The sequence below is a fragment of the Eschrichtius robustus genome, chromosome 13 (genome assembly GCF_028021215.1).
Source record: "Eschrichtius robustus isolate mEscRob2 chromosome 13, mEscRob2.pri, whole genome shotgun sequence".
NCBI classification, from domain to species: domain Eukaryota; kingdom Metazoa; phylum Chordata; class Mammalia; order Artiodactyla; family Eschrichtiidae; genus Eschrichtius; species Eschrichtius robustus.
The window spans coordinates 97,752,829-97,774,051 of NC_090836.1; the positions used below are offsets into that span (position 1 = coordinate 97,752,829).

Below are 21,223 nucleotides of genomic sequence, written 5' to 3' on the forward strand. Positions count from 1 at the left end.
GCATTACATGCAAATGCCCCGGTGGCCCTGATGCAAGTGGGTCTAGTTCATTTGACCCTCACAGAGCCCCTCATTGGGAGTGCTTCAAGTGGAGAGCACGATTCCCAGTCCTGGAAGCCGCAGGAAGGGGGAGAGGCATGGGGAGGGCTTCATCTCTGATCTGTGTCCAGGACCTGAATTAATGCTCATGACAAGCAGATGTGCTGTGTCAACGGAACAGTGGGGACTCCTTGTAAGACTTTCTATCATCGTTAATAATGTTAACACAAATAGCGGTAACGTCTGGAACTCTGCGCCTTGGCCAGGGAGGGAGAAGGAGAGGCTGGACCAGGATCTATCCCACCCTGGAAACAGCTTCTCCCGAGAACGCGTGGGGAACAGCTTCTCCAACCTGACTCTTACAGGCTCTCGGGAAACAAAATGTCAGTAAGAATTGTTCCTTATCCCTGGACTAGGGCTTTCTAGGAAGATCAGGCAGACGTGTCCCCTCTGTGGTTGCTTGCTGAGAGTTCCTGTTGTCCAAAGTGCCCCATCAGTGGGACTTTAAAAAGCAAAGGGAATTGAATTGAAAGGCATTATCCAGGTGATAAAAATAAGAGCATCTACTGTTTGCTGAGTACGCACCTTGGGCCCGATGCTGTGCGTTATCTGGCTTCATCTGCAGACTAGCTCTGCGAGGGAGGGACTCCGGTCAGTTCCATTTCACCGATGAGGCACGGGGACAGGGAGTGACCTGCCCGAGGTCATGGACTGGCAAGGGGCAGAGTCAGGAGTTGAACCCAGGCAGCTTGGCTCCATGGGCTGGGATCAAATCCTGGTTCTGTGTAACTTGCTGGGTGTATTTGTCAGGGATGCATTTGGCTGCAAGTAACAGAACATATGACCAACAGTGACTTGTGCAAATCCTGGGGTGTTTTGTCTGACATAACACGATGTTCTGAGGTCAGTGGTTACCAGTGATGGCTCTCTTATGTGGGGGCTGATGTCCTTGTGATTTTCCAGGTCTTTCTTTCATGGTCACAAGGTGGCTGTTGAAGTTGTGGGCGTCGTGTCTGCACTGAAGGCAGGAAGGGTGAAGGGAGACAGGGCTATGCCAGCCGTGCCTGTCTACTTGGATCTGGAAAACAACATTTTCTTTTCTAGATCCTTCCCCTGTCCCAGCATGCTCGGCCAGAACTGGATCTCATGGCCATCCTTAGCTGCAAGGGAAGCTAGGAAAATAGAAAACATCATTGAATTTGGGTAAATCAACCAAGAATCTTTCCCTGGGGCCAGGCGAGATTGGAAGAAGGGAGAATGCGTAACGGGTGGGCAACTCTCCGAGTCTGCCACACGCCTCTCCTAGGGTCTGAGTTTCTTCGTCTGCTCTTGGCCAAAGCTGTGGCCCTACCATGTCTCCAAGTCCTGGTTGGAGCCTTGGGAGCACTACCTGGGCTGACTGTGGGTGCACATGACCTGTTGAGAAATCTAAAGTCAATTACCAACCTGTGTAAGCTCCACAGAGGCCCATGCCCGCCAGCAGGCCCGCTGTGGTTACCAGCATCAGAGAGTCACCACTGGGCTGTTTCCAGAAGCCTTTGCTGCCGGCCTCCCTCCTGCATGGCTCTGTGTGCATGATCTCTGGGTCAGGGAGGCACTCCACCTGTCAGCAGGCCCAGGGCATCCTCCTGGCTCTGCCACTGACTTTACACCCTGCTTTATCCTGGGCTCTACAGGTCTGTCTGCTCCAAGGCCTGTGTGCTGCGGGGCAGGGCTGAGGCTGAGCCATCGACCTGGAGTCCCTGGAGCCTCGCCCTGAGCCAGCATGGCGGAGAGGCTCCATGACATGTTTGTTTTGTATCTTTGTGCCCAGTCACTGCAGAGCTGGGGGATCTGGGGCCATTTTCTTGTAGCCGAACTGGCCCTTGGGTGGGTGTGGACCTGGGAAGGTTCCAGGGAGAATCCTGGTGTGGATGATTTTTCATTTGCATATGGAGAAAAGTGGGAGGGAGGGAGAGAGTGATGATCACTGCTCTGGTCCGTTTCCATGGAAACAGGATGCTAGATGTCATGGGGGGCGGGGCAGGGGGTAAATCACCAGAGATTCTCAGGCTACAGGTTGACAAGCCAGACACTAGTCAATCATAAATCATTCAGAATTCTCTCAGTTATATGGACAGGAACCTGCCGAACCTTGTTTAAGGGAGTTTATCATCTCCTTTACTGAAAGTCGAGGGGTCTCTGACTTCAGGACACGCTTAATCCAGAATCCTGAAAGATGTCACCAGGCAGTGTGTCCTCCCGTCCCACAGCTCTTCTGATTCCTCTGTGTCGACCTCCATCCCTGGCAGCTTTCCTCTCAGTGGGGGGGATGGTGGCGTGCAGGCCTGAGTGCCCAGCCTCCTCCCCCTGGTTCAACAGAAAGACACCTTTGCTTTCTCAGCCACTCCAGCAAGGGCGGAACAGAGCCTCCTTGGCTTGGATTGGCATGTGCTCATCCCTGAACCAATCACTGTAGCCTAAATGCGGCAGCACTCTGATTGGCCAGACCTAGGTCAAGACCCTTCCCCTGGCGCTGGGTGTGGGGTCGACCTCTCTCATACCAAGTGGCCTAAGGGTGGGGAGGATGGAGTTGGAAAATCCCAGGACTGTTACCCTACAAGCAGAGAAGGGTGCTCTAGGTAGGCACAAACCACCGCTGCTTAGGTGGGTTACCAGAACTAAAGTTTCCTGACTGGGCTGGGCTCTCTTACATCCCCACAGTCCAGAGAACTTGGGGTTGTTAACCTCATTTCCCAGATGGGGAAATGGAGGCTCAGAGAGATTAGCAGCCTGCCTCAGGTCACACAGCCCGTATGGGCCAGATCTGGGAGGTGCTCAGGTACAACCATCCCCAGAGCCCATGCTCACTCACAATATGAAGGATTTTACCTTTCCAGAGGCCAAAATATTCTAGTCCATCTCCCCTGGAGGACTTGGGCAGCCTCACCGGCTCTCAGAAGGATGTGGAGTGAGTCTCGGAAGAGGGACCTTTCCCTCAAGCTGTGGTAGAGCCAAAAGAATCTCTGTCTGGTTTCCAGCAGCTGCGCCCAACTACCGTGGTGCCAAGACTACCCTGGAGTAAGGGAGCTGAATTCTGTCGGAGGCTCATCAGGAGGCGTATTTGGGATGTATGCTAAAAAATTATATCTTGTTGTTTGCCTGAAGTTCAAACTTAACTGGGCGTCCTGTATGTATCTGGCAGTTCTCCCCAGAGGTAAAGTCACTGGAGTGTTGTCATCTGAGTGGAGCCTTGTCGAGAGAAGGTGCAGGGTCTCCTGCTGAGGTCCCCAAAATTCTTTTGTGGCCCCCAGTTCCCCCTTGACTCTGAACTTGGCCTGAGTTGGTTTCAGCGCATCAGTTTCTTTGTCAAGCGGGCTAAAGAAACCCTGTTCTTCTGGTCTCATAGGATTTGTGTGCGGATATATGGGTAAAAGTGACCCATAAATCATAAAACGCTGGCCAAAGTCAAGGGTTAATGTTATCACTCCCTAATTCTCTCTTTCCGTTATCTCCTGCCTCTCTCCCTCCACTGAACACCTACTATGTGCTGGGTACCAGCATAGTAGCATAGGCTGGTGGTCTAGTTATCAAGCAACACAAGCCTGAGTCATCACAGAACTTCCTCCTGACAGATGATCTGCCATTTCCAGCATCTCAGCTTCCTTTCCATTAGCTACATCTTACATTACATTTTAAGAAAGCCCCCGTGGGTCCCTTGTAAAGATTGAGGAAACACCCTATTTTTATCAGCAACACACAAGAATCATCTCCTGGGAGGGGTATTTCCTGGAAAGATGTTAAGTCTCAGTCATTTTATGGTGCTTCTTGTCAGCTCCAAGCTTTCTTTTTTTCTGATCTTGTCCCTCAAGTTATTTGTTTGACAAGCTGGCAAGGGAGCTGCCTCCAAGCCAGGCCCTGGGCCGGGGGCTGGGGGCTGGGGACTAGGGCTAGCCCCTGAGGAACAGGGGCAACGACAGCACCCCTCAGGGCCAGAGGTGCCCTAGTAGAGGCACAGTGGGACCCAGAGCAGGAGAGTTCAATTCTGCCTGGGGGTGGGATCTGGACAGCCGGGAAGGGCACTCCAGGTAGAGAGACTGGCAAGTGCAAAGGCACGTCGGCTGGAAACAGCATGGTGCACTCTGGGAAACTGAGATGGTGGGTGTCCCTGGACTGCAGGGCGAATGGTGGGCAGTGCTGAGGTCATGGTCAGAGAACTTCCGGAGGCCCTTACTGCCGGGGCTTTCCCCGGCAGGAGGTGGGATCCAGGGAAGGGTTTAAGCAGGCATCATGTGATTCGTGGGCCAGTGTGAACCGAGGCAGCGAATGAGGCTGTGATATGATAATAGCTGGCTCTTTCTTGTGCCAGGCCCTGTCCTAGGCACTGAACCCATATGTGAACGCATTCCAGCCTCCCCACACCCCCATGAGGTCAATTCAGTGACTTGCCCAAGGTCACATACTAGCAGCAGAGCTGGGAACCCAGGCTCCATGCTCTAACCATTGGGCAGCACTGCCCCCACGGACGCTGGCTCTACTCCAAGCGCTGCTGATCCAGTTTACTGGTACTTACTGGCCGCCTGGCCAGCTGTGGGAGGTGCTTATGCCTGGCCTGATGACTGATGAGGTGAGGAGGGGTCATGCAGAGCTCTTGGGTCCCCCACTACTCAGCTGGGTGACCTGGGCTCTGTCTGAGCCTCAGCTTCCTCATCTGCGTGGGGCGCCGTGGGAAGGGGTGTGAAGTGCTTGGCACGTGGTGAGTGCTCCAGAAACCCCTCTGAATCAGCAGGACTCTGAGTTGCCAGTGACAGAAACCCAACTCAAATGACCCCCGAGGCCCAAAGGGCAGGTACTGGCTCACGTGCTTGGGAAGAATAGAGGGCAGCTCTTCGATTCGGGTGCAGCTGGAGGGAGTGCTCGAACCATATGGTCAGGATCCTGCTTCTCTCCAGTTCTGGCCTCAGCCGTCCTCTGTGTTGGCAAAACTCTCGGGCCACCACGGAGGCAAGATGGCCATTAGTGCCTCCGGGTTTCCTGGCGGTGGCTTAGCTGGGGAGAGCACCTCTTCCCTGCAGTCCCAGCTCAAGGACTGGCTGCCCCTCATGGCCCATCCTGAGCCAGTCGTGGTGGCCGGGGGATGGTTGTCCACTGGTTGACCAGGCCTGGGTCTCTGGGCCTGTCCCGGGAGCCAGGGGAACTGGGAGTGGGGCCGGGTGTCCCCTCAGCAGGAATCCGTGGGGAGGGCCCTGGAGAGCAGATGTCCACCCCTCCTGCCCACCCCGGCACGGTCCCCACCTCAGCACGGCCACCTCCGAGCCCCTCTCCCCAGACGACGTGGCACCCGGGAGCTGGGTGCAGTCAGCCTCCTTCTGGGGTGATGTCAGGACGAGAGTGCTCGCTTTAAAGCAAAAGTACTTACCTAATTAGGCACTTGGGAGCTGGCAGGAGGCAGTGGGGGTTTTTGTTGATTTTGTTTTTAGACTTTTAGCACTGAAGCCACACCATAAAGTAACTGTGTAATTAGGGATTAATTTCTCACTCCCGCCAAGTGATGCCTTACTTGGGGCCTCAGGGAAGTCAGCCGGGTGGTTATTCACCCGCAGAGCGGCCCTCTTCACCCTCTTTCTTTTTGGAGGTGGGGGATGCTGCCTTAGCTTTCACCCAGGGGGGAGGGGGAGGAAGGAGGCGGAAGGTGGCTGCTTCTGTCACAGGCGCTCTTCATGCTGCGTAGATTCCCGGGCGCCGGCTCTGCGTGGCGGGGCTGGAGCGGGGTGTGTCTGAGGAGAGGGGTGCCCGGCCAGCATCCGGCCGGTCAGTCGATGGATAATGCTGCAGCCCCGCCCTCGCTGGTCCACGTCTGCGGCACACAGCCCGTCGGGGTCCCTGCTGGGACTGCACCCCAGTTGCAGGGGAACCTACTCCTGAACAGCCCCTCGCTGGCTCTTCCCTCTCGGCTGCGCCTCCTGGGATCACCCCCAGATAAACTGCTGCTCCCAAAACCTCGGCTCAGTCTGCTTTGGGGGAACCCAAACTAGACAGGAGGTGTGAACAGAGCGTGGAAGGAGCCAGAGCAGAGAGGGTTGAATTCAGCCTGCCGCGCAGGGAGGCCTGAGCAGGGCTTCACGGAGGAGGGCGTCTTGAGGGACGAGTGAGGAGGACAGGCAACGCGCAAAGGGAAGGGGGCAGGGAATCGCGTTTGGTGAGCTCGGTGGGCCTGGCCTGCTGCCCGAGGCGCATGGAGTAGGAGCAAGGGGTGGGGGGAGGGGGCCGAGGCCAGACTGCAGGGCCTTGAAGGGCAATGGGGAGCCATTGAGGGTTTAAGGCCAGGAGTGACACAGCTAGGTTCGAGTTTCTTGTTTGGCTGCGTTGGGTCTTCGTTGCTGCGCGCGGGCTTTCTCTAGTTGCGGCGAGAGGGGGCTACTCCTCGTTGCGGTGCGTGGGCTTCTCATTGCGGTGGCTTCTCTTGTTGCGGAGCACGGGCTCTAGAGCACGTGGGCTTCAGTTAGTTGTGGCACGGGGGCTCAGTAGTTGTAGCTCGCGGGCTCTAGAGCGCAGGCTCAGTAGTTGTGGCGCACGGGCTTAGTTGCTCCGCGGCACGTGGGATCTTCCAGGACCAGGGCTCCAATCTGTGTCCCCTGCATTGGCAGGCGGATTCTTAACCAGTGCGCCACCAAGGAAGTCCCTAGATTCGAGTTTTAGGAAGTTTGGACTAACCGAGGATGGGCCGTGTGGAGAGGAAGCAGGTGGCCGCTGCAGCTGTCAGCAGAGAGGCCTGGGTGCTGGAGCTGTCAGCGACTGTCCCACGCGTTGGGCTTGTTGGTGCACGGTCATCGTCAGGACAGCGTGATGCCGGGGCAGAGACTTAAACCCGCAGTTCCTACCTCCCGGCTACTCGCTCAGCCCCTCTCTCCCCGTCCTCCTCCAACGTCCAGCTTTCTATCCTCTTCCCCTCAGGGAACGGGAACTCCTGGATTCCTCACTGCGCACCTGCTATTTGCTCCTTATCACTGAAAGCATTTCCAGCTGGTCTTGCTCCCCCAGACGGGAGATGCGGCTGCAGCAGGACACCCTCCCCCACCACCCTGAGGGGTTCATGAAATATAGAAGAGAGAGTTAGGACCTGGGAGGAACATTTAGGAACTGAGATCCCGCCAGCCGCGTGGTGCAGCCAGAAAACAAACAAACAGAACCCCCCAGAGCCAAGGTTGTTCATGCTGCTAAGAACTTAGTGACTCATCGCATTTCTCCTTTTGACTCAACTGCCAGGAAGCTCAGAGCTAAGATCTTGACACTAAATTCTCCCGGAAATTTCTCTTGAGGGTTTTTCAGTGGGGACCCTGAGGGCTGCAGCTGATAAATTCTTAGGGGGAATTTTTGCAGTAGAGGATCAGGTCAGAGGTGAAGGGAAGGGACTGGGTCACTGTGTTGCTCTGGGTCTGCCAGGCTGTGGCTGCTTAGTCCCCTTCAGAGATGGGGACAAGAGTCAGATCAGCCTCCCATGAGGTGGGGTCTAGGAGGCGTTCAGACCCTAAAGCTTACTAACTCTGGGTAACTGTGGGCCTCGGTGACACCCAGCCATAAGTTGTATCTCACTCAGGACCCAGAGGCCGCCGCCTCCAACCCCCAACACTTATTTTAGAGAAAGGAAGCTGAACCTGAATCCTCACCATGGGGCCTGACTACACAGCGCATCTGTAGTTTCCCATTCTTGCCTCCCAGCCTATCCTGGGGCAGGGCCCATGGTGGGTGCCCCTCACTTAATTAGAACCAGTAGTCCCAGACGGTGGGCTATGGGTTCCTTGAGGGGGGATGGAGGGGCACAGAGCCCGTGTGGCAGAGTGGGGCGGGAGAGTCAGGGACCAGGCAGGATTGTCCTGAGGGCTCCTGCAGCAGGCAGGCCCTGGTGTGGCTTGTAGCCGTGGGCCCGGCCTGGTCCAGGGCAGCAGGGAGAGGGATGAGGTGGGATCTGAGAAATGTAGAGGGGGCTCGAGCAGGTTAACGCAGGTAACACACACAAGAGGCCCTCAAAAACCATTCGCTTTTCTGTCCACCCATCGTCTGTGAAGCATCTATTTATTTCTGTGGTGAGACTTCACGGGATGGGAACAAGTCCTGCGCTGGCACTTGATGGATCTCGGCAGGTGTGCCCAGGGGCTCCTGGGACGTAGTACCTGGGTGGGTTCAGTCTGGCGTGGGCTGGGATCTCCCACCTCCAGCACACCCAGCAAAGCATAAAGCGAGCCCACTGGCAGGAGGGAGAGGACCAGGCAGAAGGAAGAGGGTCTGTGTTTGAGAGGCTGGGGCCTGGGGGAGGGGCTGCCTGCCATGGGGTGGCTCTCCTAGGCCTGGTGTGTGTGTGCGTGCGCACGTGCGCGTGTGCGCGCCAGCGTGAGAGCCTGTTTGTGGGCCCGTGTGTGCTGCCCCCGCAGTGCCTCCATCACACACATCTCCCTGGCTGCCTGGAGAGCTCTTTCTACCGAATACGAAAATGACAGTTTGGCTCACCCACGCGCGGAATCCTTACGTCGCTCCACGCCCTCGGCGCCCCCTTCCCAGATCACCCCCTGCCCCTGGGCGCCTCAGCCCTCACCCTCTCTGCCTGGCTGCTGTCCCCCTGCCCCCCCCCCCCCACCGCCCCCTCCTCTGGACCCCTGGTCTCCGTCTCCAGTTCTTAGGTCTCTGTCACCTTTTTTGTCACGTCCCTTCATCTGAATTTGGGCCCTGGTAGGAGTGAGTGTGGGTGAGGGTGTCCAAGGAGTGAGTGTGTATGTGTGTGCGCACCAATGGTTGTGTGCAGACGTTTGACTTTGTGTTGCATATGTGTGTGTGAAAAAGGAGAGAGAGAGAGAGAGAGAGAGAGAGAGAGAGCACACGAGCATGGGAGCCGGAGCCTGTGCCCCAGAAAGCTGGGGGATGGATGGAGGCATTTCAGGCAAACGGAGCTTTCACTCAATTACACTTCAAGCAGCGGGAGGGGGCGATGGCTCCACAACAATTGGGCAGGTTTGCATGGTGTGTAGGAAAAGCCTTCACTTCCTGCTGATGGTGGTGATAGGTGGAGCTGGCGGCAGTGCCGGAGTCCCAGGGTGGGGGGCCCAGGTCCGGTGACTGGGACGTCTGGGGTCAGGCTGGGGCTGCAGGCCCCTGGGACCTGTCTTTCAGAGGGGGAAACGGGGGGGCAGGTAGCAACTGAGCAGGAAGGATCTGACGGACGTGCAGGAAACTACAGAGGGGACACCGGAGATCTGCCTCCCCTGGAGATCTGGGGAGGCCTCCTGGAGGAGGCAGACTGGAAGGGGAGGGGGACCTGTTTGGTGAGGCCCCGAGGATGAGAACCAGGGCAGTGGTGAGGGCTCCAGTGCTGTCTTTGCTTTTCGGTCTCTCCCCTGCCTGAGTGCGGACGCCTGAGGGTAGGGGCTGGTCTGAGTCATTCTTGGGTCCGTAGCACCTAGACTGGCCTGGTTCATCATGGACACAGGTGTGGAGAAACTTCCAGGACTCCAGGGGCATCTGCACAGAACCCGAGGAAGGTTTCAATGGACAGAGATGATGGAGGCGTTGCCGGCAGAAGGGACAGTGGGAGAAAGGCCGGGAGTGGGCCCTGCGAGGCTGGAGCCGGGCGCCTTGCCGGGGCTGGCTGGGTGGGTGTGCCCAGGAGAGAGGGATTATTCCTGCAGGCCAGGTACAGTTGGCGCCTGGCCTCGCTGAGCCGGCAGCGCAGCTGGGAGTTGGGGGGTGGGGGATGGGTGTGAGGGGGTGGAGAGGGGCAGAACTGGTGCGACTCCTGGCCTGAGCCTCTACCCGTTTGCTGGGTGACCTGGGACACGTGGTGTCACCTCTCTTACAGCCTCATCTCTTCATAAATCTGGGCGTCTAACCCCGGCTTGGGGGGCCCCTGGGGACTTGGGGAGACGGAGGGAATGGGGCTCCACTCCGGCCTCTGCCCTCAGCAGAATCTTCGCAGACGCTGCTGCTGCTGTGTCTGTGGTGTCCAGTCGCCGTCTGGGCTCAGCCTGGGGGCCGCTCGGCGGTTCCTCCGTTCTCCCCTCTGAGGAATGGGGCGAATCCTCCCTGTTTCAGAGGCTGCCCTGGAAGCGGGGGCCGGAGCCGCCTGGCACAGTGCTGGGCATGCAGTGGGGCCCCAGGCTCTCTGCTCCTCCATTCCCTGTGCCCCTGGCCGCATCTACCGGGATCCTCAGGGCAGTCCACGAGGCGGATGTCAGCTGCGCTGCTTACAGAGAAGGAGACAGGCCCAAGGAGACGGCCCAAGGCCAGAGGGCTGACTGGGGCTTCGCCGGGTTTCTGACCACTTGTCTTACCCCGTCCAGGCAGGCGTGGGCGTGGCCGGCCCGGCCGTGGCCCTGCTGTCCCTCGTGCTCCGGGCCTCACTCTTCTCCCCTCTCTTCGCAGGATGGTCGAGTACTCCCTGGACCTCCAGAACATCAACCTGTCGGCCATCCGCACCGTGCGCGTCCTGAGGCCCCTCAAAGCCATCAACCGTGTGCCCAGTGAGTTGGTGCCCCCTGCCCTGCCCCAGGGCACTCACTCACTCAGCAGAGACTGACCGGCATCTCCCCATGCCAGGCCTGTGCTGGGCCACGGGATCCTTCAGTGACCGGACAGACGTGGGCCCTGCTGCCAGGGGTTCAAGGGGCACTGTTTGGGCCTGAAGATGCTGTGGGGTGGCCCTGGCGCCTCTGGGTCCCCAAAGGACTCGTACTGCAGCAAGTGCTGGCTTTTTGGGGACAAGGTTCCTTGTGGGGGGCTGTCAAGGTGGCAGGTGTGTGAAAAGAAGCTGCTCGGTTTGAGGGAGGGCGTCGTGCAGCATTCCACCGGGGAGGGGCTCCCAGACCCCCCACTCGTGCTGACTTGGAGCTCGAGCTCCCGACCCACCCACTCACCCCCTCCATAGGTTCATCCCCCACGGGTCCACCCACCCTGTCCCCCATCTGACCGGCTGCCCGTCCATCTGTCCGCCCACCTAGTATTGAGAGAGGTTATCTGATAACAACAAACGCTGACACCTGCCCAGAATCATGAAGCTTTCAAAGCTTTTCATCTCTGTGATTTCTTCGGAGCCTTACAGTCTCCCTGGCAGGAGGTGGGTTAGTCTCACGAAAAACTGAGGTGAAAAAACTGAGACTTGGAGGCTTGAGGTTACTTGCCCACGAGGTCTCCTGACCCTTTCCGCTGCCCTGTGTCTGGAATGGGATGGGGATCCAGGGAAGGAGAGGGGGAGGGCCCTGCCTGCAGGGGGCTTCAGCCCTGATGGGGAAGGTCAGGAACTTTTATGAGCATCTACTCACCACCTGTGTGCCAGGATCTTGACATGTCGCTGGCTGACTTAACCCTCTGAACAGCCTATGTGAGGCTCAGAGAGGTTAAGTGGCTTGCATAAGGTCACACAGCAATTCAGGGGCAAGGCAGGGATCTGAGCAGAGCTATGTCTGTCCTAAGCCCAGCTCTTTCCCTGGCTCTGTCTGACCCCTTGCTTCTCTTCCCTGCCAGAGCCTCAGTTTCCCAATCTGCAGAAGGTGAGAGGGCTCCTGGCACCTCGTCCTCCTCCAGAGTCACCACTGACCCCACTCTGCCAATACCCAGGCTTGGGGCCTTGGGGGTCCCTGCCACTCACCCTGCCCACCTCTCTGCAGCTGTCCGCTGTGAGTGCCTGCGGGGCCGGCCTGACTCTGGGCTCGCAGCGCGTGTTGGTCAGCCTGGACGGGCCTGGCTGGGCAGTGGAGGCTGTACTCTGGGATATTTGTGGAGCAAGGTGACCTGGGAGGGCAGGTTGGCACAGGTTGGGTGAATTACATAGAGGGTCCTGGAGTGCTGGGGTCTCAAGGTCGCACATACAAGGTCACCTCCCCACACATGAGCCTTGACGTAATGGGAAACTCCAGGGGCCCCTGAGAGTTGCTGTGAAGGTCCTGAGGGAGGGGTTGAGAGGCGGGGGTGGGGCTGGGGGTGAGCGGTGAGAACCAAAGCTGTGGGAGAGGGGGGAGGAGCAGTTCAGCTGTATCACCTTTGCCCCTCCCACTGTCCTGGGGAGACTCCCTCGGGGGCAGGGAAGGGGCATCCAGAGAGGCCATCCTAGGTGGCAGACTGTCTCTGTCCTTCCCACTTGCCACCAAGCCTAGAAGTCTCCTTAAAGATTACCTTGTTCAAAACCACCTTTACCCCTTTTAACAAATGTGGAGACTGAGACCCAGAGAGGGCCATGACCAGCCCAAGGTCACACAGCAGGTTAGTGGCAGGGACTAAACTGCAGCCTGTTTCTAACCAGCCCACCTTCCCCAGGGGTGCATGTTCCTCTCTCTCAGGTGCCACCTCCTACTGGGAAACTGACCACAAGGCAGACTTTGTTCCCTCAGTGCCCAGAGCTATGCCTGGTGTGTGGAAAGCGCTCAGTAAATAGGTGTGAAGTGGACCCGCTGGCCAAGTTTATCGAGTCTGTGCAGTCAGTGCTCAGACGGAAGGGTGCCGGGCATGTGGAGCTTATGGGGGTGCAGGGAGGGGCAGAGTGGGGGGCACTGGGGGCCTGAGGTGGAGTCTGAGCTGAGACCCAGCGGAGCGTGGGGATTGACCTGGCAAGGGAGTGTTTTAGAAACGCCTGGCAGAAGTGAAGGAGTGGACACAGAGGACTGCTCTGGTAATGTGGGTGAGCCGTGGCCGGGCCAGGCAGGGTGGAGAGGCGCAGGTGGGCAGAAGGCCCGGTCCCCACCCTGGAGAGTCACGGAGGAAGCCCAGCGTCTGGCCTGGGCAACCTCAGCAGGGAGGGCACTGGGCGGGGGCCACGTCTTTCCTGGGCGCCCCCCTCAGTGCTCCCCATTTCTGTCCCAGGCGAAGGCAGGGGGTGCCCTCAGGAAGCAGCCACCGTGTGGCCACTGTCACCCTCCTGGCCACGCAGCCCACAGGCCCGGCCCCCTTTCCAGAGATGCGTCCGCACGTGTCGGGGTCACACAGGGGCGTTTGTACACAATCCTGCATCCTGCACCTCCCGTCAGGTCTCGGGATCTGACAGGCATGGGAGCAGCGATGTGACGGGACATTTCAGAAGAGATGGTCTGGGTGGGGGGCAGACAGGATAGACACACAGGATAGACACACAGGGTATGGGCCTCCCTCTCTGGGTGGGTTTCTGTACACCTGTGCACGTGTGTGCGCGCGTGTGGGTGTGAGGGTCTCTGTCTCTATGAGAGACCATGTGCTGTATGTATATGTGTGTGCACGTGTGCGGGGTGTGCACGTGTGTGGGGTGTGGGCCCATGTGCCTCTCCTCCCTGCCCTTTTCGCCCTCTCTCGCAGCCCGCGTGAGGAGCTCATTTGCAGCTCCTGGCTGTAGGGGTCACTTCCCGGTCCCCAGAGCCAGTCCGTTCACTTCTCTGGAGAAGGGCGGGGTTGGGCCCTGCGCTCCTGGAGGTTCCGATTTTGGAGGCTGGGTAGCCCCAAGGGCCCAGAGAGGAGTTCGGGTCTTTCCTTAGGGGCCTCTTTCCTTCTAATAGGCTTCGCTGGGAGGCCCAGAGTGGCCTGAGGTGGGCAGTTCTGTTTCCACTCTGAGCTGATTCCGCCTCTCAGCTGACAAATGAATCTCGAATCTTGCTTTCTCAGAACCTGGAAGCACAACCCTCCCGGATCCAAAATATAACCGATGCGCCCCCCTGGAAAGGGACCTTAAGATAAATCCATCTTCATGAACAACTTGATTAACAGGAGCCTCAGGCTGTCGGAGCAGGTCCTCTGATCCAGACCCTCATTTACAGAAGGGGCAGCGTCCTTCCCAGGTGCCAGGAGTTCTGCCCAGAGTCACTGGGGAATGAGTGGCATGGGGCGGGGCACAGAGTCTTAGAAGTGTGTCTTTGAGAACTTTGGTTGGTTACCTTCTTTTTTCCTAGATGTCTCCCTGAACATTCCAGATCCTCCCATTTATTTATCTTTAGAGACGCTTCTGCCCTGGGACTCTTTCTTTTCAACAATAGCCTGTAGCTTTCAATTTGGCCACTAGATGGCAGGCTAGAGAATTGGGACTAGGCTAAGTGAAATTATGGGTTATTAATTGCAAAGCTGTGGAGAGGGGGGGTGGCTGCCTGTAGTTTAAAAAGTAGTTTAAAAACACGACCAACCAGGAAGACTCAGCTGGGTTGTCAGGGAATGTAATTTCTGCTTCTTAGCTCTGCAGGGAGCCTGCTTTGTGACCTGGGAAGCCCCTGGGTGTCTCTGGGCCTCAGTTTCCCTATTTGCACAAAGGAGGAGGAGGGACTGATTAGATGTGTGTTTCTGACTTTGTCCAGGATGGTTGGGGCACCTGGGAGTCGTGGTGCTCTTTACAGAACCTCGTTAAAAATATGTGCCTCCACCCTACTCCTGCCAGGTCTGTCCTGGCCACTGAACCATTGGTGGATAAAGGGCAGGAGATAGTGCGTGGGAGAAGGTTGGGGAGGGAGGGAAGAAGCACTAGACTGCCAGTCAGGAGGCTGGGTTCTGGTTCCTTGCTGTGTGACCTTTCATAAGTTGCTATCCCTTTCTGGGCCTTGGCAAGATGGGGCTGGATTATCTCTGAAAGTGCCCCCTCCTGGCACCAGCGGACTCCAGGCCTCACCCAGCCTATACACCCCTCAGTCAGCTTCAGTGCCTCCCAAAGCCCATTGGCCAAGCCATTTAAATATGAAAAGTGCTTTTTTCTCCAGTAAGAAACTAGGGCAGTTACTGCTAAAGCCTGAGCCGGCTGAGTCTGAGCTGCCGGCCCACATCTGCACCCTGCCACTGCACACCCCTGCCCAGTCTGTGGAGGGGGTTGGGAGGGAGGCCTGGGGAGCTCGGGGGCAGCTGCTGGGGATGCTGAGCCTCGCCTGGGCCCCTGCCCACCTCCTGGAGCCCCATCCAACTAACAACCCCTGGGTCAGCAAGAAGCCACCTCTGTGCAGGGGCCTCTGGGATGGGGCTGGGCTGGGCAGGGCCCAGGGACAGGGAGGCAGAGCTGACAGTGCTGTGGGTGAGGCTCCTGTCCGGCCCCAGCTGCAGGCAGGACTGGAGATCTACTCTGTGCCGACAGGCCCCGGTTCTAGTCCTTTCACCTGCCTGTTGTGGGACCCTGGGCCTCTATTTCTCCAACGATAAGACGGGGTTAATAATACCAATTTCCATATGGTTTTGTAAGGATGAAATGCCCTCATGTGTGAAGAGCGCTTAGCACGGAGCCTTGTATGCAGTAAGTGGCCAATAGGTGCTACTATTATGAAGAAGGCGCTGGGAGCATTGGGGGTGGAAGGTGGGGGCGTCAGGACCTCTTTGCAGAGGCTGGTTTTGGGAGATGCTCACCAAGGACACAGAGGGCTGGGGAGGGTGGTCCCTGCAGACGGAGTGGAATTGCATGTGCCAAGGTGGAGAGGAGGGGCTGTCCTGGGAACGGTGGGGCTGGGCAGAGGACTGCATGTCATGGGGAGGTGGGAGGTGAGCATTCCACATCTTCTAGGGATTTCCTAATAATGATAAATGGCTAAAATTTATCAGATGCTTTACATGGGCTGTATCATTTCACCTTCATAACAGCCCTAGGATGTTGGTACCATTGTGATGCCCACTTTACAGATGGGGAAACTGAGTCAGAGAGAGGTTGAGTAACCTGCCCAAGGCCACACAGCTGGCCAGAGCTTTTTGCTCCTTTTCACAACCTCCTTCCTTTCCTTTTAGTGTGTAGGCATCTCAGCCGCCCACTCCATCTGCAGGGCATCAGGAAAGACCCCTGCCCACATCCAAGGTCAAAGTAGAAAGGCCCCGTGGGCTGAAGTAATGCCCTCAAGGCCCCTTCTCTTCCCATCTACCCCCAAGTATGGTGTGCCCCAGACCTCTGAACGCCTTTCACTGTCAGGGCGCAGAGTTCTCGTGGTGCCAGGCCCCAAGCAGCCCGAGGTGGATGAGTCAGGGCAGGAAGGAGGATGGCGCAATGGTTAGTGCAGAGCGTGGTGTCTGAGTCACCCTGCCAGCATTCAAAGCTTGGTCCTGTGTTAATTAGCTGCAGGACCTGGGGAAAGATTCTTCTCTTGTTTCGGACCCCTGTCTGCACAAGGGGGATGGCACACAGCACCTTCATGTGGGTTAGTCTGCAGCGCCGGGTGTAGAACATGTGCCCTGTGAACTGCCCCATCCCTGCCCTTTTCACAGAGAGAGGGTCCCAGTGTTGGGGCTACAGACTGCTGCATCCAGAGCAGTTAGACCAGGGTTTGTGCCTGGGATCCTGGCCAGTGGCTCCACCTCTTGGGCCTCAGTTTCTCCATCCATAAAATGGGGTCCCAGCCCTTCCTCGCTAGGCTGTGGGGCAGCAAAACATCCTTATGACATCTGCTCCTAGAAGGTGCCCAGTGAAGGTGCAAACACCGTATATTGATCACGTGGGGGTCTCATACTCCTCATCTATTGGCAGTGGGGCTGGGGGACCTTGAAACAGAGCTTGCATGAGAATCTCAGCACTTCTACTCTGTACGTGTGTTTAATGGGACTTGGGGTGCAGGACCTTGGACTTCAGACTGTCTGTCCTTGGATCCCACAAGGGTCCCCCAGCTGCCCTGAGGAAGAAAGGTCTGGCAGCCCCCAAGGAAGGAAAGGAGGGAAGGAGGAAGGTGGGGAGAGAAGAGAGAAGAGGCAGTGGAGGGGCCCAATTTCCCCAGGGCTGCTGCCTTTCAGCAGAAGTGGGGGTGGGCGGGGGAGCATCTGGCTGGAACATCTGATGAGAACCTGGCTTGGGAACAGAAAAGAGCAGCCGGGACTGTGAGAGGAGAGATGCTTGGGGTGGGGGTGGGGTGAAGGTAGCCCCCCTACCGTCACCTCCTCCGCCGGGGTCAAGTTCTATTCTACAAATCAGGAAGGAGTGATTCGGGGACAGGACACAAGATTAAGGGAGAGAGGCACTGTGTATGCATTCATTCATCCATTCATCCAATCATCTGTTCATCCAAAGTAGCATCCACTAAGGGGCAACGGGGCCAGGTCTTGGGTCAGCTGTGGGGTCATGGAGAAGACTCAGATGCAGCCCCGTGTCTGTAGGCAGACACTCAAGCCAGGAGCTCTAGGCCGGGGGACGTGTGCTCTAATGGAAGCATCAGGGCCGAGGGGAAGGCCACCAACGACGTACTTTGAGGAGGCTTCAGAGAGGAGTGGGGCACAGGACGTTTGAAGAATGAATAAGAGGGCAGCAGGGGCCCCAGTGGGGGGAGGACCTTCAGTGGCACAGGGCCAGGCCCACCCTCTAGGGAGTGAGCCCTGACAGCCTTGGGGAGGAAACCAAGGCCTCCCCTGAGGTGGAGGGTGCAGGGCTGCAGACTCCTTGCCTGGGGATTGTTTCTTATCTCAGGAGTGGGCACTGAGGCCCCTCTTCAGCCCACAGGCCCCTCCCAGGCTGGGCTGGGGCCAGTAGCTGTGTCCTCGGCAGCCCAGCCGTATGCTGCCTGGCCCGGCCTCCCGGTACCCACTGTGCCCCTGATTAGTTGGCACTGGCCATGGCAGGAGCAGCAGACGGCCTCTCCCGGCTGCTCAGCGCCCTCCGCTGACCTGGCCAGACCAGGGAGAGAGGGGATCCCCCAGGCCAACCCCAGCCTCGGCGCCCCTTGCCCCGGGCCTGGCTCCCCTCCTCCTGGCTGCGGGCTGTGCCCCTGGCAGAGGCTGGTGCGAGTTCGGCTCTTTCTGCTTGAGCTGGCCTGGCGGAGCGGCCCCGCTAATGTGGGCAGACCGTTCCCGTCTGCAGAGAGCACCCCGGACCTCCAGGGGAGATGCCTGTCAGGAAGCACACCCCCATCTTCCTCCTGGCCCCCTACCGCCACCAGGGCCCTCTGCCTCGCTGCTGCCCAGCTTCCCTTAGGGCAGAGGGTCTGGTCTGGGGAGGTCCCCGGCGAGAAGGGGCGAAAAGGTTGAGCAGCTCCATCAGTTTGCCCACCTGTCATCCATCTCCCCCAGCTCCTGGCTTTAAATGCCACCTAGAGACCATTTCTACCCTGATGCTACCCACGTCACGCTCCAGGCCATACTCCTCTCTCCTGAGCCCTGGACCTGAGATCTTACGAAGCGACTTCACATGGGTGTACGCCACGCACCCCAGACTCCACCCATCCCCGCGGACCCCCATCTTTACTGAGGGCTGCTCCGTGCCTCTAGTCTCAGGCCCCCAACCTTGGAGATGCCTGGGCTCCTCTCTACCGCCCGCATCCACATCCCACCCCTCGGCTCAACCTTCAAAATGTCTCCTGAACCCAGCCACGACCCCCTCCACTGCCATGTCATCTGGACCAGCCAGATGTGCATTATCAGGATGGCAGGTGAGCGATGGCTGGGCCAGGCCAGGTGGGATGGAGAGGAGCAGGTGGATGGAAGGCCTGGTCCCCACCCTGGAGAGTCACGGAGGAAGCCTAGCGTCTGGCCCAGGCAATCTCAGCAGGGAGGGCACCGGGCAGGGGCCGCATCTTTCCTGGGCGCCCCCTCAGTGCTCCCCATTTCTGTCCCAGGGGAAGGCAGGGGGTGCCCTCAGGAAGCAGCCACCGTGTGGCCACTGTCACCCTCCTGACCATGCAGCCCACAGGCCCGGCCCCCTTTCCAGAGATGCGTCCGCGTGTGCCAGGGTCACACAGGTGTGTTTGTAGACCATCCTGCAGGCTGGGGCTCCTAACGGGCCTCCTTCTTCCTCCCTGGCCCACACCGTCCATTTTCTCCCCAGCAGCCGGGAGACCATGTCTCTCTTCTGCCCACAACACTCAGAGTGAGTCGAAGCCCGAGTTTCACATTCACCTGCAGGCAGCCCCATTTCCTCCCATCTTTGCCCTGGCTGTTCCCCCTGCCTGGAGAGCTCTTCCCCAGCTGTGCACACAGTTGCTCTATGCATCTTGCTGGTGTGGCCTTTCCTGGCCCCCATTTTATACCAGCCTGACCCCCGGCCCCAGCCTGGCCCTCCCCATCTCCTCCCCCATTCTACTTTTTGTGTTCATAGCACTTACCACCCAACAAATGAGGAAATGTACTTACTTATTATGTCTGCTGTTTCTCTGTCTGTCTCTCCCTACCCCTACCTAGAATGTGTGCTTCACAAGGGCAGGGGATTTGGGGTGTGTGTGTGTGTGTGTGTGTTTCTGTGTTTTAGGCCGTGCCGCGTGGTATGTGGGATCCTAGTTCCCGGATCAGGGATGGAACCCTCGCCCCCTGCAGTGGAAGTGAGGGGTCTTAACCACTGGACTTCCAGGGAAGTCCCTTTTGTGTGTTTTTTTAAACTGATGTATCCTTAGAGCTTAAAACAGTGCCTGGCACGTAGTAGGCCCTCACTAAATATTTGTTGAACAGATCCATCCACTCAACCATAAGTCCTACATTCGTTCAAGCTGCCCTCCTTGGAGGGGCCACGCTGTGCCAGGCCCTGGGCTGGGTTGGAGGATGCAGAACACCCCTGGGGGGCCTTGCCCTCCTGGTTTCCGGCGGGGAGAGGAGGGCAGAGCTGTGATGAAGGCCGACAGTGTAACAAGTGCTGCGATGGAGGGAGGATGGGGCTGTGGCAGCTCATTGCAGGAGCACGAGCTCAGCCTGGGGACCAGAAGAGGTGACCACGCAGCTGAGTTTTAAAAGTGGAGGAGAGATGGACTTCTGGGCGACTCTGAGGGCCCGGCAGTGACCCAGAACCTGGGCTTCCCAGGGACTGGAAGTGGGTCAGTCTGGCTCCAGCATGGACCCCGTCCTGCCGTGGGAAGTGCACCCGGCATTGCCCCTGGCAGCACAATAGCAAAGGAACCCTTATGGCAGAGAGTGGCGGGCGGTGTGAGTGGGGGCAGAGTGTGTGCAGAGGTGGGGAGTCGGGGTGCCGGGCGCATCCGCCGTCTGGCTTGAGCAGCAGGTTTGGGTGCGGCGTGGAGGACGCGGGGTGTGAGGCTTGGGGGCTAGACTGGAGCCTGGTTGTGGGGCCTGTGGGTGGGGGATGGGAGGCAGCTGGGATGAGGATTTACACTTTCCCCAGGGGTGTGGTTGGGCTGCTGGAGGCTTCTAACTTTGGGGGCACCCCACTCTGAGGTGTCCTGGCCTTGGGGTGTTCCTGAGGCTGGACAGGAGCCACCGTCCTCTTCTGTAGATGAGGCCGCTGGGGCCCAGAGAGGGCAAGCTCTGTTTCAAGGATGCGCAGCCAGGACTGGGACCCAGATGTCCTGTTGTGGGTTGATGCTCCGGGTGCTCATCAGGATAGGGGCTACACTGGATGTTCTGAGGACTCCGGGGTCCTCTTTCCCTTCTAAACTAGGGAAGCAGGGCCCTCAACCACACTCATGGGTAGCCTGCAGCCTGCCCTCACCAAGGCACACCTGGTCCCCACCCCAGGCTGAAGGCCTGAAAAGTCACACTAAGAGAGCAGAACCAGGTAAGCTCATCCTGAGAGAGGAGAAAGGAGAGCCATGGGGGAACTAGACGCAGGAAGCCTTCCTAAGTATCTGGGAGTGAGAATCAGAGAAGACTGCCTGGAGGAGGAGGCTTTGGCTGGGGGACGGTGTGGAGGGAGATGAGCAGGAAGGACGGTCCGAGGCAGATGGTGACGGGTCTTAAAGGCAGTCTCTCTCTGTCTCTCTTTCTCTCCATCTCTGTTCTCTGTCTACAGTTCTCTCTCTGTTTCACTTTCTGTCTGTCTCTCTCTCTCTCTCTCTCTCTCTCCCGTACACAGTGCCAGGGGAAATGAGGGCAGAGTGGAACCATCGGATTTGCCTTAGCTAATTACTTACTTGACCGTGGGCATAAAAGGAGGATTAGCTGGGCTCTCGCGGGGTCCTCCCTGGCTCCCTAATCGCGTGGCCCCTGTTTCCTGGTGCGGAAGTGATGAACTCGTTCTGAGTCCCTAATTAGCTAATTATGTGGTGGCTCAGTGGCCCTGGGACTCCCCGGGCCCCAGGGGGGCTGTGAAGTGAGCTGCGGCCCAGCTCAGCAGAGGGTGGCAGGAGGGGAGGAGGGACCGGGCTGCCATTCAGGGAAGCCAGCCTGGCAGGTTCTCAGGAGCGTTTCAGAATTTCAATGTCCTGGAGAACTGAGAAATGTAATTAATTGAGCAACAAAGGCTGGGCCCGGGGAGCAGGCATGGAGAAGCGGGGCTGGGACGGTGCGGAGCCGCCTCCTCCAGGCCTTTCTGATCTCACCCCTTCTCACAGCTGCCACCTGGCCCTCCGTGCTTGCCTCCTGCCTCTGTCCTGTCCTCTGTCCTGTCCTC

The 21,223-nt window shown here is 58.1% G+C and overlaps 1 protein-coding gene across 1 annotated transcript in view; it reads left to right on the forward strand.

Annotated features, from left to right (window-relative positions):
- Positions 1–21,223, forward strand: part of CACNA1I (calcium voltage-gated channel subunit alpha1 I) — a 104,144-nt gene that overhangs the window by 28,409 nt on the left and 54,512 nt on the right. The window contains exon 4 of the mRNA XM_068559602.1: positions 10,429–10,526. Coding sequence (XP_068415703.1) covers positions 10,429–10,526 — 98 coding nt within the window. The remainder of the gene's footprint in view (positions 1–10,428; positions 10,527–21,223) is intronic.